This window comes from Muntiacus reevesi, chromosome 2 (assembly GCF_963930625.1).
Source record: "Muntiacus reevesi chromosome 2, mMunRee1.1, whole genome shotgun sequence".
Classification (NCBI taxonomy): domain Eukaryota; kingdom Metazoa; phylum Chordata; class Mammalia; order Artiodactyla; family Cervidae; genus Muntiacus; species Muntiacus reevesi.
Window position 1 is genome coordinate 211,810,154 of NC_089250.1, and position 27,505 is coordinate 211,837,658.

At 40.0% G+C, this 27,505-nt stretch overlaps 1 protein-coding gene and 1 pseudogene across 1 annotated transcript in view; one reads left to right on the forward strand and one right to left on the reverse strand.

The window, feature by feature from the left end:
• Positions 1-27,505, forward strand: part of BAZ1B (bromodomain adjacent to zinc finger domain 1B) — a 53,541-nt gene that overhangs the window by 20,933 nt on the left and 5,103 nt on the right. Inside the window, exons 7-16 of the mRNA XM_065924841.1 lie at positions 6,853-8,554; positions 10,719-10,857; positions 11,359-11,492; positions 13,109-13,214; positions 13,920-14,018; positions 14,977-15,154; positions 17,061-17,243; positions 23,113-23,260; positions 24,467-24,614; positions 26,424-26,533. Coding sequence (XP_065780913.1) covers positions 6,853-8,554; positions 10,719-10,857; positions 11,359-11,492; positions 13,109-13,214; positions 13,920-14,018; positions 14,977-15,154; positions 17,061-17,243; positions 23,113-23,260; positions 24,467-24,614; positions 26,424-26,533 — 2,947 coding nt within the window. The remainder of the gene's footprint in view (positions 1-6,852; positions 8,555-10,718; positions 10,858-11,358; positions 11,493-13,108; positions 13,215-13,919; positions 14,019-14,976; positions 15,155-17,060; positions 17,244-23,112; positions 23,261-24,466; positions 24,615-26,423; positions 26,534-27,505) is intronic.
• Positions 1,025-2,940, reverse strand: LOC136159061 (large ribosomal subunit protein eL42-like; annotated as a pseudogene).

Genomic DNA, 27,505 nt, shown 5'->3' on the forward strand with positions numbered 1-27,505 from the left:
GAAAGCTGATATTTGTATTGTCAGATAAGGTCAAATATACTGACATCTTTGAAAAGAATTAGTAGAAAATCTAACATTCCCCTCTGTTTTTTTCCCTTTAATTATCTCATTGGGTTTTCACAATATTCTGATGAAATCATATGGTATATCTGTATTAATCTTATTTTCCAGATGGGGAAACTGAGACTAGTCTAATTAGAACCAGCAGAAAGTAAATGACAGAAGCTAAGACATTGGCCTTGGATTTCTGATTGCCTTTTCCATCTCAGGGTTTCTTCAATGATATTTTTAAAATGTGGGTTTTGAGAGTATTTATATTTCCTTTTGTTGATAAATTTACTTATTTACATACTGATATTTCACTATGTAATTGATCTCTGGGCCAGAATGTGATCAGGAGAGGGCAGCTGGTACATTAAAACTAAGTCAGAATTCAGGATTTCTCTTTTTATCTCTTCCTTGTAATTATGAAAAACTAAGGATATCTTACAAGTGAGTCATACAACTAAATTATGTCAATTATCTTATGTTGATATCGCTAGCAAAAGTATGTTGAGAAATACATATAGTTTTTCAAACCTTGGAAAAGACCTCCAACCATGGTTTAGCATTACCATGTTTTCTTATTCTAGGCCAGCATGATCAAGCAAAGATAAACAGTTCTATATAAAATCATCTCTAAATGAGTTTTAAGACTTGAATCTTTTAAGTCCTTAAATATTTTCCTCTCTTAAAATTTTACAGTTGTCTTTTATGTATTTTAGCTTAGTGATTCAAATAATATGAATAACATGAAAGAAAGACTGTTTATAGATAAAAGGTCTCTGGGTTTTATTAGAACAAAAAAACTGATCCATACTTATTATAGGAGCCAGAGACTTAGAATTCCAGGAATTTATCTGTTGAAAAGCAATTTCTGAAGAAATTGGCTATTCTGAAATTTTCTAATGAGAGCTTAAAATATTAACTTAATGAAATTTGGCTATAATTCAGTTGGAGACTAGGGAGTACACGCTTGTTTAGGCTAAACTGCAGTAAGAAGACAGTGATTCTACTTAGAGAAACGGGGAGTCGTGTAAGATGACCAGTCTACAGATTAAGAGCATATGCTTATCTTATTATGTATTTTGCGTCCCTAAAGAGTAATTTCTTATTCCCCAATGCTATGTGATATTTCACTGATATTTCTTTTTTGAGTTTTCATATGTTTATTTTTCCCTTTTATTAAAGTCAGCTGTCTTAAAAAACTTTCTGGGGTCAAAGCCAAGACAGAATATACTTAAGGCACAGATAAGAAGACCATGAAAGAGTGCTTTGGATTCTTTCCTGATCTAAAGGAAATTTAAAATAATTCATGGAGAATTAAAGTTGATCACTTGTGATCTGCCTATCCCAAAGGCAATGGGTTTGTGCTTGCTTCAGTAACACCTACATTAAAATCAGAACCAAAAGCAATAGGTTAAAAATTTTTTTGTCTTTGGTTTAGTAGAATTTAAGTGTTTTGGGAGGCTGCTGAATACAACTACTGGAGAGAGAGATGAGGTCTGGAGAGAGGAAGCAAGTTGTGAGTAATGGTGTTAGGAAAGGACTGATGGGGAGAGCTTAAGTGGGAGAGAGGAAAATCATTTAGAAAAGTGGAATTTTTGAGTGCTAAGCAGAGCCTGATACGGTGATAGGCATGTGTTTGGGGTCTTATAAACCTTAGAACATAAATTACTTGAGATTAAGAACTGTTTTACTCATCTTATATCCTGTGATGTTTAGCACAGGTATAATACGTATATGGCTAGTGAATTCATTTCTTTAAGAAGTTCTGTTCATTGAGAAAAATGCAGCTGACAGTTGAGTTTAGGGAAAACATTTTGTAGGCCTAATGACTTGGAGGAATGATTTATAAGGCACCTGAATAATAAAATAGCGTTCATCTAAGATGAAATCAGCCATCTTAGCTCATTTCCCTCTTGTAATACATTGCCGCTGTAGTGTTTTGTTAGTCTGTCCATATATTTTTTTTTTTTGCCTCACAGCATGCAGGATGATCAGGGATCGAACCCACGCCTCCTGAAGTGGCAACACAGGGTCCTAACCAGTGGACTGCTAGGGAATTCCTTGTCTATAATGTTTTGAACTCTTATTTTGAGCTGGTATATCCTAGTAGGGAAACATTCAGATAGAGACAACAAGAAAATAATACTTTTTAAGACATTTGAAGTCCTAAAATAATTTGGATTGGTTTAATATGATTCTTAATACATTTATAAAGCATTTTATTTTGAAATAATTTCATGCAGAAAAACTGACATATACTACAAAGAATATCTGTGTATTCTTCAGGTAGATTCCTCAAATGTTAATATTTACCACATTTATTTTTTTTCTCTTCACACACAAATTTTTTTCTGAGCCATTGGTAGTAGGTTATAAGATAGGATGCCATTTTGCAAAATACTTGAATATGTGTTTCTTAAAAGACAAGGATATTTTCTATTAATAACTGTAGTACAATTACCAAAATCAAGAAGTTAGCATCATAGCAAAACTGTTACCTGATCTAGAGTTTTTTAAGTGACCATAACCTCAAGATTTTATTCTCTTCGTAATAAAACAAAATAAGAAGCTTAGAACTGAATCACTTTGGATTTTTCTCTTCTTATGTCCTCTCAGCTCAAAATGCATGTATCTCTTAATAGCCAGTATTCTCTTAGATCTGCAGTTGGGCTCAGTGCATTCAAGCCTCTGCGAAATCTTCTTTGTGGTTTTAGCCTTTCTCTGGAAAACCAGCTAAGTCTGTCCACCACAACCACTCTGCTTCCTGTCATAACTCTTCTTTCCCTGGAGAATAGAGAGACTCCTTGTGCTTCTTGGACTGTGTCTCTCTGTGGCCTGGTGCTTGTGGCACTGACTGCAGAGAGCCCAACAGGTTTTAGGAATGGTCCCCATGTCTGCAAGAGTGCTCTCGGTATGGAAGGAAGTGAGTCACAGCTTTAACTCTGATTTTTGCTAATTGTCCCAATAACATCCTTTTAGCCAAACAAATTTTGTCTTGGCCCCAGTAGGATTTAATGTAGTATCATGTATTACCTTTACCTGTTACGTCTTTTGTCTTCTCTAACCTCAGTTGTCCATTGTCTTTTAAAAACCTTGACATTTTAAAGAACACAAGTCAATTATTTTGCATAATGCTCCTCAATTTGAGTTTATATCCTCATGCTTAGAAATACCACAGAATTGTTGTTGTATTCTTCTCAGTGAATCATATCAGAAGGCACGTAGTGCAATTTTGTCTCATTACTAGTGATACTTAATTCTTTTACGTTTTAAAAGATATTTCTTTTCCTAATAACTGATATTTCAAGTGTTTATAGTCCTAAGATTTTTCTTTGAATAAATTTTGGTTTGTGAAGTTTGGTTATGAATAGAGACTAGAGCTGAAGTATTTTAAAAAATAAAGTGATTTTCAGAGCACTTAAAACTATTTTATTGTAACACATTTCACACATTTGCTGATAAAAGCATCAGGAGATCGAGACAAGCCCACTCTGAATGTTATCTTGAAACTCCTAACATGGTTCCTTGGGCAAATGAGAAGAGTGAAATAAGAATCAGAATATGGATTGCCAAAGTTTTCTAATTCAAGGTTCTTACTGCTAACTATTAAGTTAAATTTAGCATCTGAATGAGCTGCTATAGATATGTTTATTCATTTTTATCTTATTAGATTTCCTTATTTGTGGTGGTGGTTTGTTCCAGGTGACAGGGAACAAGTGTGGAATTGTAGACACAATTGTGGAATTGTATAACCTCTTGTGTTCCTGAGCCATAAATAATTTTTTCCCATTTATCAGTTAAGAAGGGCCTTTGCTGGAAAAGCTATAATACTGCTAATCCAGGTGCCCGTTCTTTTCTCCCTCTCGGTGCACTGTTTTAGTAGATTACTTTTGTTGAATGGGGGACAGGGTAGACCCTTAGCACATACATGGTTTTATACTTTTTCAGATTCCCCCTGAGCCCAGCCATGCCGGCTCCCACTGGCTGTGGCTGCCCAGCATGCCCTATGCTGAGATGATCCAGTTACTGAAGGACTGCTTACGCGGGGAGCCGGCCTTTTGGGAGGGGGTTGGGTGAGTTAATTTCTTTCATTTTTAAGAAAAAAAAAAAAAAAAATATATATATATATATGGTGTGGCTTGGCAGACAAACACACCTTATAAATGGGCTGCTGGACCATCTCATGGCTAAGCCATCCTCCCAGCTCTTTCTTGCATAATCATTTCTGCCTAATACAGTGCTTCTAAGTAGAAGAAATTTATGCTAAATTTATGCTTGAGTGGCTTTTTAAATAGAAATGTAATCAGTAAATTAAAAAGTGGCCCAATTATAATAGATCCTATTACAAGATATCTATTAAAAATGGTAAAAATGAAGTCTCATACTCGTCTCCTTTTTAGTGATAAATTTTTGGAATGACTTTAGAGATAATCTGTTTGTTATCCTGCACATTAGAAGAAGCATCAATCTGTTATGTCTATACTCTGAAGATTTTCCAAGTCTAGCTGAAGTGGATGATTAACTTTTGGAAAGCACGTATTTATCTTTAATTCCTGCCAGGGTAATTTTGGGCCTTAGTCTGTGATTTGTAGGGTGGTCTCTGAAATAATTGTTTTCTTTGAAGTTTTGTTGCTACTCTGCCCACAAGAAGGATGGACTCTTAAATAAGTTACCTTTGCTTATTTTTTTTTAACATTTTGTAATAGAGTTCTGGGGAACTAGAACTGGGAAATTCTTACCTCTGGGGAAAATGTGCCCTAAGTCACAGATAATGTATAAATTCTGTAAACTATGAAACCTTTTTATTAGCCCATACTGAGGATAATTGGGGAACAGAACATCCAGTTTTGGTCAAGGAACAAAAACAGCCTGCTAGGGGAGTGGTAACCTGCAATTGCTTATAGTTCTTAAAGGGCAGATTGGCCTTTAAAGTTAGAGAACTTAGCCAGAAGGATTGCTTAAGTATAGTACACTCATTCATTATAGACCGTATTTCTACCTCTTCTGCAAATTAGGTTCTAGGAGTTTGTTTCTCTGATGATCATATATCCTTGATGTTTAAATCTTATTTGGCTTTATAGTACAGGTTATTAAATTTTACTGTACCTGTTTTGTTTACTCCTAACAAGAGCATAAGTGTTCTGTATGATCACTGAGACTTACTTCACCATAGCCTTTTCCCTGTTGGCTTTTATTTTATTTTATTTTTCTTCCCTGTTGGCTTTTAAAGGGCCCTAATTTCATATTTGATGGTCTCCAGTGGCTTCCTTGCTTGTAGTCTCACCTCCCCTGGCCTGTCTTCTCCACTGCTTCCAGCCTGCCTCTTTACAAGTAGTCCTTTAAAGGCAGAAACTTGAAGTTACACTCCTCTGTGTCTGAGTGCCTTCTGTGTGCTTAACTGCTTTTGGTGATAGAAGTCAAGTATCCTAGGGGTTATCTAGTCTTTCTTCTAATCACTTAAGACAGTAACTTTTTTTTGAATTGGTACTTTTTCATTGCTTGGTTATTATTTCATGTAGTTTATTTTAACTGCCAGGCTTTTCTCTCTGTAATTATATTCTTTCAAAGCATCAAAATCAACAGTGTTTTTGTTTTAATAAACACCTAAGTAGAAACAGTGGTGGAATGACAGGTTGACTGGATTCTAACCTATTAAGTAATTCTGTATGATGGGGATAAGGTGGAGATCTACAGTAAGTCCACACACTGTCCTTGTGTCTTTTATTCTAGTCATGTTTAAGCTGAACGTATGCAGGCTAGGACTAGCTAGATACAATAGAGCAAGGGGACTGTAGATTTATGCAAGGTTGATTGGAATGACTGACTGGAATTTAATCTGGGTAAAGGATGAAGAAGTGAGATTGGTAAAAATGTGATAGAATTAATGAATTAATGGTTCTGCTGGGATTGAAGGATTGCAGAGTTGGGGTGCTAAAGGGAGTGAATTCGAAAGATGTGAGAGGACAGTCAAGGAGAGAATTGTATGAGGTTGAAAACTTATCAGACTTGTAGTTAATAATGTATTCATGGGAATGGGTTCTTGAGGTGTGGGGAACCAGAACGCCAGGTTCAGGAAGGCTTTTTATTTGTGAGCAGTGTTTTGTTGTTACTATACTTACTGATACTTTTCATAAGGAAATATGCTTCTGAATTTAAACAAAAGTACTTAAATATGGTATACTTTCTCTCATCCTAAGCACAGAATACCGCCAGTTGTAACAGAGGTTTAAAGGATAAAAATCCAAATCTGTCTTGAGCAGTATATTGTAAGGTTTATCAGATATTGCCATTATCCAGATCAAATGTCCTTAATCTAGGTCCTATGGACTCTGAAATTGTGTACATGATTTTTGTATGTTTCTGGGGAAAGAGTTCACAGATTTCTTTAAGGTATTTAAAGACTCAAAATCTATATGTAAGAAAGTAGTCTCATACCAGAAATGCCTGATATAGGTTTTTTTTTTTTTTTTTTTTTGCCATGCTTCATGGCATGTGGGATTTTAGTTCCCTGACCAGGGATCCAGCCAGTGTCCCTGCAGTGGAAGCATGGAATCTTAACCACTGGACCTCCAGGGACATCCTGGAGTATAGACTTTTAAGTCTTGGTGTCAGGAGAATTTTGTGTTGATAAGGCTAAATAAAATATTAGCTAACATTCATGGCTTTGTTTTCTCAGGGTGTCCGTGAAGAGAATGAATATGTAGCTTTACCTGAGTGGATGGGAAGAGGGCCTTTAGGATGCTTAAATAGTATTTCTTTAAATTAGGTTTTAAAATTAATTTTGCTTCTGTTCTTAAATTCTAGTATATGACTCTCAACCCATCTACTAAAAGGAAGAATACTGGATCTCCAGACAGGAAGCCCTCAAAGAAATCCAAGACAGACAACTCGTCTCTCAGTTCACCACTAAATCCTAAGTTATGGTGTCATGTACACCTGAAAAAATCCTTGAACGGCTCGCCACTCAAAGTGAAGAATTCAAAGAATTCCAAATCTCCAGAGGAGCATCTGGAGGAAGTGATGAAGATGATGTCACCCAACAAGCTACATGCCAACTTTCACATTCCTAAGAAAGGCCCACCTGGCAAGAAGTCAGGGAAGAACAGTGACAAACCTTTGAAAGCCAAGGGCAGAGGCAAAGGCATCTTGAACGGACAGAAATCCACAGGGAATTCCAAATCTCCCAAGAAGGGCCTGAAGACCCCTAAAACCAAAATGAAACAGATGACTTTGTTGGACATGGCCAAAGGCACTCAGAAGGTGACTCGAGCCCCGCGGAATTCCGGGGGCACCCCCAGGTCCTCTAGCAAACCTCACAAACACCTGCCTCCCGCTGCCCTGCACCTCATTGCCTACTACAAGGAAAACAAAGACAGGGAGGACAAGAAGAGCGCGCTGTCCTGCGTGATCTCCAAGACAGCTCGTCTCCTCTCCAGCGAAGACAGGGCGCGCCTCCCAGAAGAACTGCGGAGTCTTGTGCAGAAACGCTTTGAGCTCCTAGAGCACAAAAAGAGGTGGGCTTCTATGTCCGAAGAGCAGCGCAAAGAATATCTGAAAAAGAAACGAGAGGAGCTGAAAGAGAAGTTAAAGGAGAAAGCGAAGGAGCGGAGGGAGAAAGAAATGCTTGAGAGACTTGAGAAACAGAAGCGGTACGAGGACCAAGAGTTAACTGGCAAAACCCTTCCAACATTTAAATTGGTAGATACCCCCGAGGGGCTGCCCAACACACTCTTTGGGGACGTGGCCATGGTGGTGGAGTTCTTGAGCTGTTACTCCGGGTTACTCCTACCAGATGCCCAGTATCCCATCACTGCCGTGTCCCTCATGGAAGCCTTGAGCGCAGAGAAGGGTGGCTTTTTATACTTGAATAGAGTGTTGGTCATCCTCCTGCAGACCTTGTTACAAGACGAAATAGCAGAAGACTATGGTGAACTGGGAATGAAGCTGTCAGAAATCCCTCTGACCCTGCATTCTGTGTCAGAGCTGGTTCGGCTCTGCTTGCGCAAATCTGATGTTCAGGAAGAGAGCGAGGGCTCAGACGCAGACGACAATAAAGACTCTGCGTCATTCGAGGACAATGAGGTCCAAGATGAGTTCCTAGAAAAGCTGGAGACCTCTGAATTTTTTGAACTCACATCAGAAGAGAAACTGCAGATCTTGACAGCCCTTTGCCACCGGATTCTCATGACATACTCCGTGCAGGACCACATGGAAACCAGGCAGCAGATGTCTGCAGAGTTATGGAAGGAACGGCTTGCTGTGTTGAAGGAAGAAAATGATAAGAAGAGAGCAGAGAAACAGAAACGGAAAGAAATGGAAGCCCGAAATAAAGAAAATGGAAAAGAGGAGAATGGGCTAGGCAAAGCTGACAGGAAAAAAGAAGTCGTGAAGTTTGAGCCCCAAGTAGATATGGAAGCTGAAGACATGATTAGTGCTGTGAAGAGCAGACGACTGCTTGCCATTCAGGCTAAGAAGGAGCGAGAAATTCAGGAGAGAGAAATGAAAGGTAAAATCTTGTGGAAAGATGGAAGTCACTAAGGTGTCATGGTAGTGTCTTCATTTGTCACAACTGTGCAGTTATTTTTGTGTGTGATAACCCAGTTCCTCCTACATGTGTAAGAGTCTAGCAGGAGTGTTCAACCAGGCATTCTGGTTGACAGGCATAGTTTGACTTGGGTTAGTGTGGTGGCGGCATCTTTTCTGGCTCTGGTGAAGGACCACATCCACAAAGAGACGTGCTAGAAACAACATGCGACTTGGGAATGGGCCAGCCTGGGTATAAACCCTACCTCTGATTTAGCTATGTAGTTCTCTGAGCAAGTTGCTCATCCTCATATGCTCAAGATTGTTGTAACAATTGAATGACAAGGTATTTGAAGTCCTCAGCTTGGTCTCCACCTCAGATATTAATCTTTCCTTTATTAAGATGTAAGGAAATAAAAACCGGGGGCTTTCTAGCACAGTTAAGTCTGAACTTTAAAAAAAAGAAAAACAGCCTCATTAAAAAATAATTCACACACTACACGTCTCATCCATGTTTGTACAGTTCATTGTTTTAGTATATTCACAGATATGTGTAGTCTTTATCACAATCAATTTTAGAACACTTTCATCACCTCAAAAAAATACCTCATGCCCTTTAGTTATCATGATCCCATCCCCGCCCCCAGTCCTAAGCAATCAGCTTCCACGGCTGTATCTCTGTACTTGCCTATTCTGTTACATATCAGTGGAGTTGTATATGTGGTCTCTTGTGACTGGCTTCTTTCACTTAACTGTGGTTTCAAGGTTCAGGTTGAAGGATGTTTCAACACTTCATTCCTTTTTATGGTTAAATATTGTTCCACTTTTCGGACATGCCACGTTTGTTTACCCGTTTATCAGTTGATGGACATTTGTTTTGTTTTACTCCTCTGGCTGCAGGCATTGCCATACAAGTTTCTGTGGGAACATGTGTTTTCATTTTTCATGGGTGTGTACACCTAGGGCCCATGGCAGTGATTCCCTGCTGGCTCAGACAGTAAAGCGTCTGCCCACAATGCGGGAGACCTGGGTTCGATCCCTGGCTTGGGAAGATCCCCTGGAGAAGGAAATGGCAACCGACTCCAGTACTCTTGCCTAGAAAATTCCATGGATGGAGGAGCCTGGTGGGCTGCAGTCCATGGGGTCGCAAAGAGTTGGACACAACAGAGCAACTTCACTCACATGGCAATGAAAGCGCCATGTCCTAACTGCTGCACCTCCTAGGAATTTCCCTGTATTGGTTTTATTTATTTATTTATTTATTTAATTTTTTATTTTTCAGTGGGTTTTGTCATACATTGCCTGTATTGGTTTTAAATAGATGAAATTTGTCTTAATTTTTTAAAGTAACATCTCTAGACTGATGCGTTTCCCAAATTCTTGCTATATTGTAGGTGTTATCATCAGTAAAGGAGTAAAATTTCTGGCATTGTAAATAGCAGTACCCTTTATTTATAGTAACAAAATTTGTGACAGTTGTGGAAAAACTTAAAAGGCAAAATTCCAGGACTTCTTTCTTTGTTGAGGGAGATTTCTGTCTAGATAGAATAAATTTAGGAATGACCACAAATAAATGGATTAAGAATTTTTTTCATCATTGACAGTGTTAACTTGCTGAATAACTTGATAAATTATATTAAGTAGGCAGTAATTGCTATTATCTGCCAATGCTTCCCTGCTCTTGCTTTCTCGGTTCTTTTTTTCTAAATTCCTCAGGACTGAAATATGTTCTGTTTTGAAACAACTATTCTGGTCTTATTCATCCTGACCATTTTGAGGACCCTGTGGCTAGTCCTGTCAGAAAATGTTTCAGTTAATTCCACATGAGGACTGTTTTAAGGTTTCATTTAAAATTAATTGTCAGTAAAATAAAATTATTATAAAATTAATAAAATGTTAAGATTTGGAGAGAACAGATTTTGCACTGAGTTGATGGCTGAGACGTCACCAAATTCAAAGACCATAGAAGGACCAGATAGAAATTGCTGCCTTTCATATTATTTCTTAACAACAGGTTAGAATAAAGAGAAGGAAATGAAGGTTTGATGACTGTCTAGTTTATATCAGGCACTTTTCACTCCTTATTTAAATTTGTAAGATTTACTAGAAAAAAAATTTTAATTATTGCTTCTTTTTACCTTCAACAGTGAAACTAGAACGCGAAGCTGAAGAAGAACGGATACGAAAGCACAAAGCGGCTGCTGAGAAGGCTTTCCAGGAAGGGATTGCCAGGGCAAAACTGGTCATGCGGAGGACTCCGATTGGTACAGATAGGAACCATAACAGGTCAGTTGTTAAATTCAGTTTTTATCATCTCTTAGGGCTGTTACAGTGTTGCTAGTTAGTATTAAGATTAGACAAGCTTCCCTGTTTGTGAATGTTGGACACAGAATTGCTAATCGCACATTTGTTTGCATATTTACTGTGCCAACTGCTAGGGTTATGAAGTTAGATAACATGTGACCTTGTCCTTGAAGACCAGACAGATAGGAAGCTTAAGTTATGGTGGTAGGAGAAATGTCATCCTAATAGAAGTCTCTGAAAATGGTAAGATATTTTAACTGCATACATCGTGTGGAACCTAAAGCAGAGAAATATTAGTAGTTATAAAAATTATAGATAGGACGTGAATCTCAGATTCCCCAAATTTTAGTATGCTGTCCTTTACTTTAGAATTTGTATCTGCTCAATGTTCAGTGACATTCTGTAATCATCTTGCTCAACAAGGAAGTCATCTTGTGCTCACGGTGTTTTATTATTATATTAACATGTGGTTGTGATTTGTAGATACTGGCTTTTCTCAGATGAAGTTCCAGGTTTGTTCATTGAGAAAGGCTGGGTCCATGACAGCATTGACTACCGATTCAGCCATCACCGGAAAGACCACACAGACTCTCCTGATGAGGACTACTGTCCCCGTAGTATGTATATCTATTAGTTATTTATCATGCTCAGGACTGTCTTTCCTCTGTCACTTTTTTTCACTTGCTAAATTTCTTTATCATCTTCTTAGAATTATTTGAGTGAGGTGGGAAGATGTGAAATGCCTAGAAAAAGGAAGAAAACTTAACATTTGATTACCAGCTTTGTGTTGATATAGGCATAGTGTGAAAAGATGAAAAACTTGAGTTTTAGGATATTTGGGTATTATATTTATACAAGTAGTTTTCAGACATTGTTCCTTGGGTGTCTCTTTGTAGTTACTTCAAAGGCTGGAATTGAGGTAATTCTTTTTTTTTCCTAAGAAAGAAATTAAAAGAAAAAAATTTTTTAATTTAAAAATACCAGATGGTTAGATCAAATTTTTTCAGCATCACTGTTGTTGACGTTTGGGGCCAGATAATTCTTTGTAGTGGGAAGTTGTCCTATGTATGCATTGTAGGTTATTTAGCAGCATCCTTGACTTCTGCCCATTGAATGCCGTTAGTGACAACCACATGCCACCAGGTGTTGCCAGATGTCCCCTAGGAGGCAGCCTGGTTTTCTGTTGAGAACCGTTGCATTAGATGATCCATAAATATATGAAAATTGCTTCTTAAAATGTGTTTTCTTTCATTTTAGAGAAACTCATAATCCAGATTTTTAAACTCACAAAATTGTTAAATAATGAAATTAATGTATATCCTTAAACTTCAGATTTAAGGCATTTTTCATGTTGAATTATGTTGTGTGTCCAAATGTGGCTCTTAGTAGAAAAATCTAGTTTGGGCAGGCTTTGTAAATATCCAGGTGAGAGCAGCAAATGTGAAGTGAGGATCTTCAGACTTGAGAGTGATTCCAATGGGATGCACTGTGGCTTTATTATGTGTCTCAGAAAATTAATGGCTATTTTTAGAAATCCAGTCCCACAGTTACGGATTCTCCTGAGAGGAGGTTGTCATCCATATTTCTTCACTTCTAGAGCATCCTGGTGGATGTTGTGCCTTCCTGTTGTCTAGTTCCAGCATGGCAGGGTTTCTTCAGAACTCCCTGATGGAAAAGACACAACAAGGTTACATGTTAATGTTGCAGGGAAGATGTGCAGGTTAAAGTGGGAGAAGGAGGGCAGGGGAGAGAACCAATTGTAGGATTAGGTAAAGCCTCAAATACTGGCTTTAGATCTGTCTACTAACATCATATATTGGGTACAGGAGCTGGTTTATAAAAAAGTTCATCGTATTTGACATTTGCAGCCACTTCCAAGGGCTAAACTTGTAGTAGTTTATATATTTCATTTGTGTCTACTTCACCACAGGTACTTGTGTTTTGTGCCAAACATCGTCATGTACCAGGAGCAGATTATTTATGTGCTCTGAGATATTTAGTCATCTCTCTTCATTCTAACTTGTGATACTCTTAAACTTTGACCTGTACAACTGTTCAGCTGTCTAGAGAGCAACTCTCCCAGATACTGTGCTGTCTGTATGATGTTTAAGAGAAATTAGCATCTGTTGTATATGTGGATATATTCAATAGGCAGTGTCTGTGTACTGCTTAAATTTAAAACTAGGAGTGGAGTTATTTGCTGTGTTCAGCCTAACGTATACATTTTTCTTAGGTAAGAAAGCAAACCTAGGCAAAAATGTAAGCATGAACACACAACACGGCCCAGCAACAGAAATTGCTGTCGAGACCACTATACCCAAACAAGGACAGAATCTATGGTAATGTGAGCATTCATCTGGTTGCTCTTTCTTTTTCATTTTCAGTGTTAAGAAAATATTTGATACAGTGACACCAGTGAGTTAGTTATTCACTATTGAGAGCATTTTGTGTGACTGATTTCTTGGATATGTAAGCACATTGCTTTAAAAGCAGACTTGATTTTTTTTTATGAGAATATATTTGTTTGCTTTAAGATTTAGAATTTATTTTTCTGTTGTGATGTAACTATATTATAGGATAGATCTTATATAGCATTGAAAATGCCTTTCAGTCTGCTTGGGAATAGAGCAGTATTTTCATCTCTGTTAAAGAATAAAGAACTATAAATATAGCCATTAATCTTCTGTGTGCCTATGCTGCTTTAAGCTGGGAACTAGGTTTTGGAGAGGGTCCCTCCTACTTTGTGATCGCATCAGCTACTTTGGTTGTGCTCAGCTTTGGTTTTGGATATAAGTTTACTCTTTAAAGGGGTAGGGACAAGAGTGAGCTTCGTGAATTTGTACACTTGTCTCATATTACGTTTTAGCAGAAACATTGGCTCCAGTGTCCTGGGATAAAGTTAACATTAGGTCTTGTGGCAACAGTAAATTGTTCTACTTCTGAGCAAGGTTGGAATTTTGCTTTCCCACTCCCACCACCATAGTGTTTGATTCCCCCCCCCACCAGAGTTAACAAGTTTTTTTTTTTTTTTTTTACCCCTGCAGGTTTTTATGTGATAGTCAGAAGGAACTGGATGAGTTGCTAAATTGCCTTCACCCTCAGGGAATAAGAGAAAGTCAGCTTAAAGAGAGACTAGAGAAAAGGTAAGGGTTTTCATCTTGCTCTTAACATCTTTTCTTTGCGTTAGATATTACACATACCTTAGGGGGTGGTGGTTGTTTATCCATAAAAGCTTAAGTAAAATTTTAAAAGCCTGTAACCCTCTTATCTTCTTGTTTGGTATTTTCTTGACACCTCATAATTATTTGGAAAATCATGCTATTAAAGCATGTGTATACAGGGTACCAGGGTTATTCACTAACATGCCACATACCAGGCTGAGAGCTTCTTTGTAGTTAGGCAACTTTGTAAACACAGTTCTGCATCAGTTGGTATTCAGAAGTATTCTCCCAGTATCCAAAATAACCAGAAAATGAAAACAACCTCAATTTTATCAACTGATGGATGAATAAACAAAATGTGGTGTATGCATAAATTCAACCATTAAAAGGAAAAAAGTGCTGAAATATGCTGCCACATAAATGAACATTATGCTTAGTCAAAGAAGCCAGACATAAAAGGCCACATAGTGTGTGATTTCACTTATATGAGATATCCACAGCAGGCAAGTTTATAGTCAGAAAATAGATTAGTAGTTGCTAGGGGATGAGGGAAGGGGGCAATTGAGAGTGTACAAATGAATGTTCTCTCTGGAGGAGCACAGCTTCAAACCAGGCCTCAAAGAATTTCCACAGATGCAACTCCAAGAAACTCATGGTAAAAAAAAAACCCACACAGATCAGGTACCATGAATGAGAGCTAGGTAAAGAAACACACTTAAAATACTGGCATTACCATGTGCAGAATATAATCTGTGTGTTTTTTAAAAGAATCAAGAAAAAGAAATTTGAGATTTGTGTAAGAAATAGATTATTAAAAAGCAAAGCTAAAAAGATCTAAATCAGTCTTGTAGAAATAAAACATGTCATTCAAGTCATTGGAATCTGTAGATCATTCTTTAAGTTCCTTTATTCCTCCTCCCCTTTCCTTCAACTTTTCTAGGTACCAGGACATTATTCATTCTATTCATCTGGCCCGGAAGCCAAATTTAGGTCTAAAATCCTGTGATGGCAACCAGGAGCTGTTAAACTTTCTTCGGAGTGATCTCATTGAAGTTGCAACAAGGTTACAGAAGGGAGGACTTGGTTATGTGGAAGAAACCTCAGAATTTGAAGCTCGGGTAAGACCATCAGGGAAATAAATACCCTTGAAGTCTTTTAATTTGGAATTGTTCCCTGATACTCTTCTTGACTTCCCTAGATGACCCTGGGGATCATATGTTTGAGTTTATTTTGAAAGACACATGTGAACCCTAAGTTCTCTGTGTACATATGATATTTTTCCCTTTTCATCATCTGCTGGTATCCAGAAAAATCTAATAGTTGGCACAGGACATTTGTTAAAAAAGAGCTTTTTTGTTGAGTTGAAAGAAAACTAGTCCTGAAGTCATAGTCATATAACATTATTTAACCTGTCCATTCCCGTGTGATACCTGTGCTTTAAGGTAGGAAACGTTTGCGTATCCTGCTTTTGTCCATTCTCTAACCTGATCAACTCAGTAGAGTTAATCTTGTGTTGGGCAACACTCATGCTGTTAAACAGGTAATTTCAGTGAAGGTGCATTTATTGTTCTGTCACTTACTGCTCAGAAGGACCCTTAAGTGTTGTAGGTGACCCAGTTCAAGAGACTCTGTGTCCAACATTAGGTAAGTTTAGGTATCAAAGCTGGAGAAAAGATTGGAAAACCCTGTCCATCATTTATTACCATGGGACTTCCCTGGTGGCTCAGATGGTAAAGAATCTGCCTGTAATGCAGGATACCCGGCTACCATCCCTGGGTTGGGAAGATCTGGAGAAGGGCATGACTACCCACTCCAGTATTCCTGCCTGGAGAATTTCATGAACAGAGGAGCCTGGCAGGCTAATTTTTATGTTAATTTTAAGTAATGAAGTCCACCTAACTCCAAACATCAATATTGGTGAGTGTTTTCAAATTGTTCATATGCATTATATGTGTTAATAGTTAAATGATTTTTATGAGCAGTTGGGGATCCCCCCCCCCCCAGTTTTCCCTCCTTTATAGGAACTTTCCATTTCTTTTTTTTTTTTTTTTTTTTTTTTTACTTTCCATTTCTTTTAGTCTTTGTATCACTTTGGTGTACATAATAAGCCATGGAGTTGATATGGTAAATCTTTTATTGTCGGACTTCTGTTTTTTTCTTTGCTATTTGAATTAGCAAATCATGTATCATCTTAATATATGTAATTTTTTTTCATTAGTTCTGTTATGAATTTTTGGTACATTCCCTGGGGAAAAGGATTGAAACATATTTATTGTTCAAGTTTTTTTTTTTAATAGGAATTATTCAACCAAAAGGATTCTGCCAGTTTCAAATACTACAATTTTTTATTTAGCAAGTATTTATCAGTTGCCTACTTTGTGTCAAACCCAGACCCATACCTTGCTAACATTGGATTATCATCATTCTTTCTGTTTTCATACTGTTCATGGGGTTCTCAAGGCAAGAAGACTGGAGTGGTTTGCCAGTCCCTTCTCCAGTGGACCATATTTTGATTCTCTTTGTAGTTATAAAATGGTATTTTTACATTGGCATGTGTTGTATGACTGAGAAGGTAGAGCATGATTTGGATCAGTGATCTAGCTTGTGTTTCCTCATTCATAAAATCTGTGTGTGGCTTTGATGAGATCGTCATCTAAAATGTATTATGTGGCTTATAGTTTGTAAGCTAATAGGTTGGTAAATTTTTGCTTTCCTTCTGTTTTTCTTTGCCTTGAGGCTGTCATTTGTATTTAGTAGGCACTCGGTTGCTGAGTGAATGAATGAGCTCAGTAACTTCCTTAAGTAGAGCAAGTTTCAGCATCTCATGGGTCCCTTCATCAGGGATATTCAAGTAGTCTGGCTACTTTCAAATGTATAAGCCTTCCATTGAACTGAGGCACCCAGTTAAATTAATGTTGTGTGACCAATTACGATTTAGGTTGATTTGAATTTAATTGAGGATAGTCTGGTTTCATCTTTCTCTTGACCTTTTACTCAGTCTAGTCTTGAAATCGTTTTCTGTAGGTGATCTCACTAGAGAAACTGAAGGATTTTGGTGAATGTGTGATCGCCCTTCAAGCCAGTGTCATAAAGAAGTTTCTCCAAGGCTTCATGGCTCCCAAGCAGAAGAGAAGAAAACTCCAAAGTGAAGATTCAGCCAAGACTGAAGAGGTGGATGAAGAGAAAAAAATGGCAGAGGAAGCAAAGGTATTTTAGCTAATGAAGATGTCATTTTATGACTGTAGAAGTATATAATCTGGTATTAAAATTATCTAACCCTGTGATTTTTAGCTACATAAGCACTGTTCCCTGAGCCAGTGTCTGATCTTTATCCCTTTCTCCAAATGTTGTTTTCAGACTGGTCTGTGGAGCACAGCCCTGCCTATAGAGCTGGACGCTGTGTCAGACCCCCCACCCCCCAGCACACACACCTTTTACCTTTACCAAAGCGAATTCCTTTTTAAAAAAGGTGTTTGTGTGTGTGTGCTCAGTCATGTCCGACTGTTTACGACCCCATAACCTCCAGGCTTCTCTGTCCATGGGATTTCCCAGGCAGTTTGCTCCTCCAAGAGACCTTCCTGACCCAGAGATCAAACTCACATCTTCTATGTCTCCTGCATTGGCAAGTGGACTCTACCACTGAGCCATTTGGGAAGCCCTTTTTTGAAGGGTGGTGGTTTTTCATGTTTTTTAAATTGTAAAATATACATGATCAATAACTTTGCCATTTTTACATGTAACCTGTGTCTTTAAGTACATTCACATTGTTCTGCACCTATTACCACCATCTGTCCTCAGAATTTTTTTTATCTTCCCACACTGAAATGCCCACTGAACACTAGGTTACCCATTTCGTCCTTCCCCCCAGTCCCTGGCAGCTATCATTTTCTTTCTGTGATGAATTTGAGTACTCTAGGTATCTCATATAAGTGGAATCATACAATATTTGTCTTTTTATGACTGGTGTATTTAACTTCTTCAAAGTTATTTGTGTTATAGCACGTGCCAGAATTTTCTTCCTTTATAAGACTGAGTAATATTTGTGTGTATAGACCACATTGTGCTTATCAGTCCATCAGTGGACACTTGAGTCACTTCCACCTTTTGACTATTGTGAGGGCCTTTAGAGCTTGTTTGGAGGTTCTGTTCAGGGAACACAACTACTTGTGCACCCTGGGTGAAGAAAGGTCCTCCTCTATCAGGGAAGATTGTCTTCTTTGACCAAGCTTGAAGCAAGTGGCAAAGAGAGAGGAGGGGAGGGAGAAAAGTGAAAACAAGGGAAAGTGTTCCACTGGATGATGCCCGGGACTGGCTTGCCTCTGCTGGTCACTGTGCACAGTCTGGGGGTTCTGGTGATAAGTAGAAGCCAGAAGTCCTTGCCCTCAAGAACTGTGTGAGAGATGCTTAGAGCAGTGTGACAGATGTGGAGAAAGATGAGTCCATGACTCGCCTGTGAGAGATTCCAAGGGCCACTTAACACTTGCCAGAGGAGAGACCCTATTACCTGGATTTTAAAGAACAAGTAGAAATTAATTAGGTTGTGGAGAGTGGTGGGCACAGTGTTAGCCTGAGCTGGAATTGCCTCTCATCACTGACCGCTGGTCCTAGTTTCATCCTCTGAGTTGACATGGGATGAGTTTACTCTGTGAAGCTCCTCTGGGAGTTGTACACAGTTGTCATGTTCCCCCCAAGTTTCTTCCTAAGACCGAGAGTGATGTGTGATACAAGAAGCATTTTGGGTGAGAGGTGAGCCAAGAACTAAGATTCAGTCAGATAAACTTTTAACTATTAATTCATGACATAGACTCAGCTTTCACACACGTGTCATTGTCTTACAGGAATACAGCATCCAGGTAACCTCTAGATGAAATAAGACATCAGACAGTTCGTACTCTCCTTTCCTAAATCTCTTCTCGTTAGGTGTAACTTTCAGCCTTGCTGAATGCTTCATGGGTTTCGTTTTTAACCCAGTTCTATTCAGAACAGTCTCCTCGTCGATGTGGTCTTTGCTTGCCATTCCTTACTCATACTGTTTTCTCCTCATTGGGAGCCAGTAGCTCTATAGCGCTCTCATCAAGTCCCTTTTTAGTATTGAGCCCCATCGTGAAGGAACCTCTTCTCAGTTTGTCGCATGAGACGATTCTTAGCTTGGTTGGGGAGGAAAATGTGAGCACTTTGCAGATTTAACCTTGGGGCCCAGACACATAGCACACAAATGGAAAACATGGAGGAGTTTCTTGGAAAATCAATTAGGTTGCCGACTAAGTAGTTCAACAATGTTCTCCATTAAAATGGCATTATGCCCTGCAGTTCCCCACTGAAGGTCAACCTTGCCACAGCTCTGAAATTTTCCACTGTCCTTTGCTTTGAAGGTTTCCACTTAGTACGGGCCAGGGTTTTTCAGCTGGCACTAGGCTGTTGCACGGAGCTAATGTCAGTCTCTAATCTGTGCTTCAGTTTCCTTATTTGTGAAAGTAGATTATCTCTTAAATCCCTTCATGTGGTAGTCAATTATTTCAATTATTTAATGTTTATTTCATTTTCTTGCATTCAGTGGGAAAGATGTTTTATAATTGGGCGAAATCCTGAGTTCTGTTAGGCTCTCTGTTTACTTTGGATGCATTTGTCTTGACAAGTTGGTTATCTGTTTTTCCATTTTAAACATTCTTTTATGGAAGAATATGGTCTGACGCCTCATTATATTCTTGTCAAAATATGATGTTGTCTTTTTACTGTTAGGAAAGCTGACTTCCCCTTAATTTTGTTATACACATTTCTGCTGTTTCTAACTAGGGCCCAACTTGATTTAAATATGTTGGAGACTTTGACTTTTTCATCAGAATAGTGTGTCTGGCACCACTACAATATTGTAATTAGCCTCCAACTAATAAAAATAAATGGGAAAAGAAAAAAGAATAGTGTGTCTGGCTTCCCAGCAGTACTCAAGACAGTATTTACTTGATGGCACTGTGTTGACTGTAAAAACTTTATCTAGCTGCTGTTGATCTGTTTTTAAGTCTTGGATATGGTGGCTTTTTTTTTTTTAATGTTCTAGACTGTTTGGAATTTTGTGCAATGGGAGGAGACTAAGATGTTCTTTAAAATGTTGAGTGCCGGTTGTTTTTGTTGTGGAAACTAGAGGCTGGTTGGAGACAAGGCCTTTGTTGCCAACAAAGGTCCGTCTAGTCAAAGCTAATGGTTTTTCTAGTGGTCATGTATGGATGTGAGAGTTGGACTGTAAAGAAAACTGAGTGCCGAAGAATTGATGCTTTTGAACTGTGGTGTTGGAGAAGACTCTTGAGAGTTCCTTGGACTGCAAGGAGATCAAACCACTCGATCCTCAAGGAAATCAGTCCTGAATATTCATTGGAAGGACTGATGCTGAAGCAGAAACTCCAATACTTTGGCCACCTGATGCGAAGAACTGATTGGAAAAGACCCTGATGCTGGTAAAGATTGAAGGCAGGAGGCGAAAGGGACGACAGAGGATGAGATGGTTGGATAGCATCACAAACTCAATGGACATGGGTTTGAGCAAGCTCCAGGAATTGGTGATGGACACGGAAGCCTGGCATGCTGCAGTCCATGGGGTCGCAAAGAGTCAGACATGACTGAGCAGCTGAACTGAATTAAACTGTAGACAAGGCTGGTCTGGATGAATAACACAGTGGATGAAACAGGAGCTAATGTATAAATGCCAGCAGCGCCAGATTGGGGATCAGGAGACCTGGCCCCGATTGCTGAGATCTTGGGCAAACTTTCTTTTCAGAAAAAATAAAAAATGAACGTTTATACAAATGGGTACAAACATTCGTAGCAGTCTTACTCAGAATAATCAAAAAGCGGAAGCAGTCCAAGTGTTTGCCAGCTGATGAATGGATAAACAACATGGATGTGTTACTCAGCAATTTAAGTGGAATGAAGTACTGTTACATGCTGGGATGTGGATGAAGCTAGAAAACATGCTCAATTAAAGAAGCCAGTCACAAAAGGCCACATGTTGTGTGAAATGTCAGAATAGTTAAATCTGTAAAGCAGAGGAAGATTGTGGTTGCCTTGGGCTGAGGAAGTGGTGGGATAAGGTAGGGAATTGTGGGTTAGGGTAGGGATAGGAAGTGGCAAGTCTTTTGGGGGTGATAAAAATGTTCTAAAATTAAGATTATGTTGATAGTTGTAAACCTCTGCAAATATATGAAAAGCCATTGACTGTATGTTTAATAGGGAGAACTTGTCAATATATAAATTATATCTCAAGTCGGTTTTTTAAATGAGGTTTAAATAAGCTTATTCTCAAGGTCTCTTTCAGTGTTTTGGTTTGTTTGTTCTAATGAGGCCATGTGTGCTAGGTTCTCAGATTTTGTAGTTTGTAGGAAATGTTTTTTAACTTATGTCCATCTGACCACTAGAGGACACCAAAGCCCATTTTAGCTGTTCCCTGGCTGTTCTCAGTAACACTCTTTTAGGAATTGAACCTAAAATTCTTAAATTTATATTCCATTGAATGAAGAAGATTTAAGTTTTAATTGAATGAAGAAGATTTAAGATTAAGTAGGAGACTCTCTGGTACCGCATGTCAGCTCTCATTACATTAGGGTTGAAGACCAGCGAGGCAGCTGTGATTGTATATCTTACATCCTGCTGAGGCGTTCTGAAAAGGGAAGGAAGGAAATTGTATTTCAGAGGCAGATGTTGAAATATTTGCACTGCAAGTTGGAGTAAGGAATGAGTCAGTTTTCACTAGAACTTGAGCAGCCTCTTAAATAGATGTTTTGGTGTGTTTATGTTACTTACCCTTGTTCATAAATTTACACTCACAAGGCTCTCGGTTTCTGTAAGAAAAAGACAGCCTTTGTTCCCCCTCCCTCCACCTGTACACCAGGGTTGCAGAAGTAGCTCAACTGTCTTTTTCCCTCGGCAGCTCTGTTTTAAGCCTATGGCCTTCCATGAAAAGGCCATATGGCCTTTCTTACAGGAGGGAGACTATTACTTGAAATAGGCCTTTTTGCTTAGGACAGGGCAGTAAAGCCCAGCAAGGGTGGTGTCAGTCAGCTGGAGCTAGCCAGGCTGTAAGAGTAGCCGGCACGTCTGACTTCAGTTCAGTCATGACTGAGAGCAGGATGACCTCCACAAGGTGGACGACAGTGAGATACCCGAGGCTCTCGGCTCCTAGTGGACTGCCTAAGCGGCACCTTGTCCAGCTCTTGTGTTGTCTGACTGTTGAGAATGATGCCCTCTATCGTGCCATTTAACCATTTAGGCTTTTTAAGTGCTTTGAAAGGGTCCACAAAAAAATCACCTTTTAATCAATAAAACAGCAATACAATACATGAGTTATTCTAAAATGATGTTTTTGTTCCACCTCAGAATGTGTGTTTTATAGAGAGGGTTGAAGATTCTTAATTGTATTTTTCTCCATCCCAACTCTTTTGCTAATTCTAAATTAATTTCCATTTTCTGATGACGGCAGGAGACAGTGTGGTTTATGCTGAGAGTAACTGCCCAGAAGGAAATGAGGCCAACCCCCAGCGCTTTACAATTGTCACTTCAGTTAGAAGTTGGTGATCAAGTCAAGAGAAATGTCACATATCTGTGCTTCATACTTTTAAGGACTGTAGAACGTTTCATGTCACTAGTATTTCTAGGCCCTGTTATCTGGGATTGAGGCACATATTGGTGCATAAACTGATGCTCTTGTTGACCACAGTTTTGTTAGCTCCGTGACATTGCTGCATACTAGCATTATTTACACAGTATAGTGTTCTTGCTTTTAAATGACAGAGTCTTTACGTGGATTTCACTAGAAGAGACTTGTCTCTAGTCACCCGCCTCCCCCCGCCACCAAATTCTTTTGTGTGCCCTTTGGCAACTTTTTTGCACCCTTCAAGGCCTTTGTTTCTTCTGTAAGATAAATGGATTAGACCGGAGGGGCTCTAGAAGGTGAGTGTACTCAGGATTCTCTCGTCTTTACCTAGTCCTGTTCTTCTCTTGGTGTATACTCTGTCAATATGATGTGAAAGGTCCACATTCTGTGTCTTTGCAGTCATAGTAATGCTGGCCTGCTTTGGTCTCTGTTTAGGTCGCATCTGCTCTGGAAAAGTGGAAGACAGCTATCCGCGAGGCTCAGACTTTTTCCAGAATGCATGTTCTACTTGGGATGCTTGATGCCTGTATCAAATGGGATATGTCAGCTGAAAATGCTCGATGCAAAGTTTGTCGAAAGAAAGGTATATTTAAATCAGAAAGAAAGGTATATTTAAGTCAGAGTGGCTTATCTGAGTATATTAGGCACTTGGGCTTCCATTTCCAAGTTCTTTTCTCCACTAAAGAGTTCTGTGCACACAGTTTTAGATGTGGGGGGACAGATTTCACCTTCTGAGAGTTCATAAAATGCTGGTCTTTAAAGTCGCATGCCCACAAATCAGAGCAGGCCCTTTGTGCCTCAGTTTTGAGTATAAAATAACAGTTGATCTTGCCAAGCTTTAAGTTTTCTCTAGGGAGCAAAATTAGTGAGTGAAGTGAAGTCGCTCAGTTGTGTCCGACTCTTTGTTACCCCATGGACTGTAGCGTACCAGGCTCCTCCATTCATGGGATTTTCCAGGCAAGAGTACTGGAGTGGGTTGCCATTTCCGTCTCCAGGGGATCTTCCTGACCCAGGGATTGAACCCAGGTCTAGTTTAACCCAAATTTAAAATCTGAATTTTATTCATCTGTAGTGCTGTGGGTGCTGCCAGTAGAGGGCAGTATTTGAACGCCATGAAGAAGGAAGTTTGGATTGTCTATGTTGGACTCCTGCAGATAGAAGCATGTGGGACTGTTAAATGCTGGAGCTTTTAGGAGCCCCATTATGTTCTAAAAGCCCCTCAGTGATTGACTTCTCAGTGGCTAAAGCTGTTGTGTGACAGGTTAGGATATACTTTCCAAGGATGAAAAGACCTTTCTAAAATCATTTAGTTGCTCTAAAAACTGAAGGTTGGAGAAGGGAAACGATCATTTAAATTGGTTTGGTGTATTTTCAAATGTAAGGAAACCAAACCATAATAGATGCCAATTGGGACACATTTGTCTGGTTGGGGCAGAGGAAGGAGGGCAGAAAGGTATACTTTGTCAGGGGTTCATTTCTTAGTGGGAGAGGGGCAGTGAAATCTCCAGCCAGTGCTTGAGTTTTTGATGCCTCCTAGTGAATGTTAACCATCTCTTCTAGCCCTGAGTCAATTTGGGGATGTAAGTTAGAAGCCCCAAACCCTAAATTACCTGTAGCTTAGTTAATACTGCATTTCTTTTCAGAAGATGACTGTGCTCTTTAAAATGGGGTAGCACTGCGCTAGAAAGTTTTTTCTTCTGTCGGGTTTATTGAGGCTGGCAGCTCCTTCTTATAAGCCACTGACTGTGGCCATGCTCCCAACGTGCTGTACATGTTTATCTCCTTGCAGGTGAAGATGACAAGCTGATCTTATGTGACGAGTGTAATAAAGCCTTCCACCTGTTCTGTCTGAGGCCGGCCCTCTATGAAGTACCAGATGGTGAGTGGCAGTGCCCAGCTTGCCAGCCTGCTACTGCCAGGCGCAACTCCCGTGGCAGGTGAGAATTTCTTCTTTTAAAAACAAATAAATTGATAAGTAGCTGTTGTACTTGAGCATCGTTATTCAGACTGAATGATGCTGGAGAGCTTTAAGTTTATCTTTTGTGTGCAGAGCCCTCTTATTTAAGGTACTATAGTAGGTAGGGGAGTGGTGCTCAAAGGGCTCCGATTTAATTTTAGCTCATTGTTGACATTTCTAGTTTTCATTACCAGCTATGTTTTATATTTTCTTGGTCATCCCTTCGTTTCAAATAACATATCTCCCTCTGTCTTTTACTTCTATTTTGCCCACTTCTTAATTTCTGATGACTTCTGCAGCCGCCCGCTGCTAAAAATCATGAAGCTCATTTCCTTCCTTACCTGTACCTCTTCTTTTCCTTCCTTAGCGTGGTTAGAATTTTGACCTCAGCTTGGCCATCTTCCTCTCCCGTCTCTGTATTGCCGAATGTTACCAGTTCAGTGTCTAGATGTCTGCGAGTCAGCCTCCTGCTGTCCTACGGCCCTCCTGAATTGCTCATCTGGCCTCCTCCATTGGCTTCTCAACTCCGGACCTCATATCTTCCCCCTCTTCTCCTTCCAGCTTTGTGGTGATACCAGAATGCTTTACAAAAGACAGAGATTTGCTTACGTCACTATCCTCTTGAAACACTGTGGTCTTCCCACTGCCTCTAGAATGAAGTCCAGACTCCCTAGAGTAACTTTTGAGACTCTTCTTACACAGCACTAGCTTACGATTCTATGAACCCTTGTTCCCATCTTGTGTGCTCCTTACAGACGGCTTATTGGGCATCCTTGCCTCTGGTGTTTTCTTCCCAGCGGGCATATTTCCTGGCCCCAGAACTCCTACCTGGCTAAACTGCCCGCCGCCTACCTGAAGTTTCACTGCTTTCTGGAAGCATCCTTACATCCTTAGGATTAACTATTCCTCTTCTGTGTTCCAACTTGGCTTCTGATGTCTATAAAGTGGAGTACTGGTGCATCTTGCCTTTTTGTTCAGTTTTTCCACAGCCCGCTGTCTTCCTGTGAGATCGTTCGTGCCCTGAGAGTAGTGGTGGTGCTTTGTTCTTCACCCTCACCCAGTGAGGCCGATCACAGGGCCTTGTAAAGAGGAGACGCCTGATACTTGCCAAAGTTAATGCTGTTGTTTTCCACGTTGAAATTCGAAGTTGTAAAAGAGCAGCATATAGGCACTCTGGCTTGGTGTCTCTTTGAAAGGACAGAGCTGTTTGATCCCAGCCCTGCCTTACAGCATTACTCGGTTATTTCTCACTCCATTCCAGTTACACTTAGAGAGGGGAGGCCACCGCTTGGAATCGGTGGGGCTTTGGCCCAGCTGTTCTGAGCTGGGATTACCAGTGCTTTGATGTTACGGTCATCTGCAAGCTGTTTAAGCTCCTGGAAGGGGGCATCCAGGTGGAGTAACACCTGTCTGGGCTGTTTATCCTTTCAGTCCGCCCCAGCACTGGGGACAGCTTTTCTACCTGAAATGTTACATTATCTGGCTCTTCTGTGAGACAAAAGGAGAGGTTTTACCTGTTCAGGGGTGGGGTTGCATTTGGGTCTTGGTTTTTTGTTGCCATCGTGTTTCAGCCACCGTGTTTGGGGCCTGGCAGAGGAGACATGCGGTTAAAGCTTAGGTTTCCATTCTGCTTCCTGTGTCCTGGCCTCGATTCAGGTTCCCTCCCCTTATCATGAAATCTGTCTAGTCCGTGAAGAGGGGAAGGTTGCCACGATTTATGTGGGACTTTACCTGTCTTTGGACCACTTTGGCCTGGATCCATGGTCTCTACAAGTATTTTCTCCCACAGGAATTATACTGAAGAGTCTGCCTCTGAGGACAGCGAAGATGACGAGAGCACTGAAGAGGAAGAAGAGGAGGAGGAGGAGGAAGAGGATTATGAGGTGGCTGGTTTGCGACGTGAGTATTCGGCTTGCTTTCGTAGTTAACCTCACTGTCTTCTAACCTGACCTGGCAGGACTGGGTTGGCGAGAGATGCCCAACACCACCAGCGTGCCATTTTCCGTGTTGTGGCAGTGGGATGACTCTGCTGCCATGTTTTAAATGGGTTTTCAAGATGCCAGTTAACTGCCTAGTAGAAGGTTGGGTGGCTTGGTCTCAGAGCATCAAATTGTGGCCGAGCTACTTGGTCCACGATTTGGTGGAGTTCAGGCCCCAGGTGTGTTTGTGATAGGTCTCCTGGTTCTGAGCCCCTCCGTGTGGGGCTGCGGTAGCAAGGGTCCAGGCCCACTGCTGTCCCTTGCATTCTTCTGGCCTCTGGTGCAGTGTTCCTTTGAGAGAAGCTATTTTTTCCTCTGGTTACAGTGATTTGTCTCTTCCCAGTAGCATGTCGGGCTGCAGATGTGCTAGTCTGAAAAGAGGAGACTCTCCGCGTGGTCTGGGCGTCGTCGTTGGGAGGCTCAGCTGTTTCCACTGGGCGTCAGCAGGGAAGGGCTCATCCTTACTCTCACTTTGGTGACTCATTCTCTCATGTCCGTTCTTCAAGAGGCTTTGAGAGTTGGTCATTTTTATTGATTAAACCGCTAAGTCTATAGTCTAGCCTTTTAACAGGCAGCCTTTCCTGCAAAATACCTTTCTTTGTAGGCTTAGAAACTACAAAGATTTTGATGAGCTTTTGAAGAGAGGCTTAGAAACTACAAGATTTTGATGAGCTTTTGAAGAGAGGAACAGTTCCCATGCTCATACTTGGCGCTGGGAGAGAGGGTTTGCATGCCAGACCCAGTCCTGACTGTATCAGTGCTGCCGAAACCCGAGGGCTCTGCACTTGTGCCCCTGACCTCTGTCTGCCCTGACACTGCAGGGGATTAGTTTGGGACACCTGCATTTCTCTCGTTCCTCTAGGGCTCCTCTTGTTTGCTCACAAGGCATGAC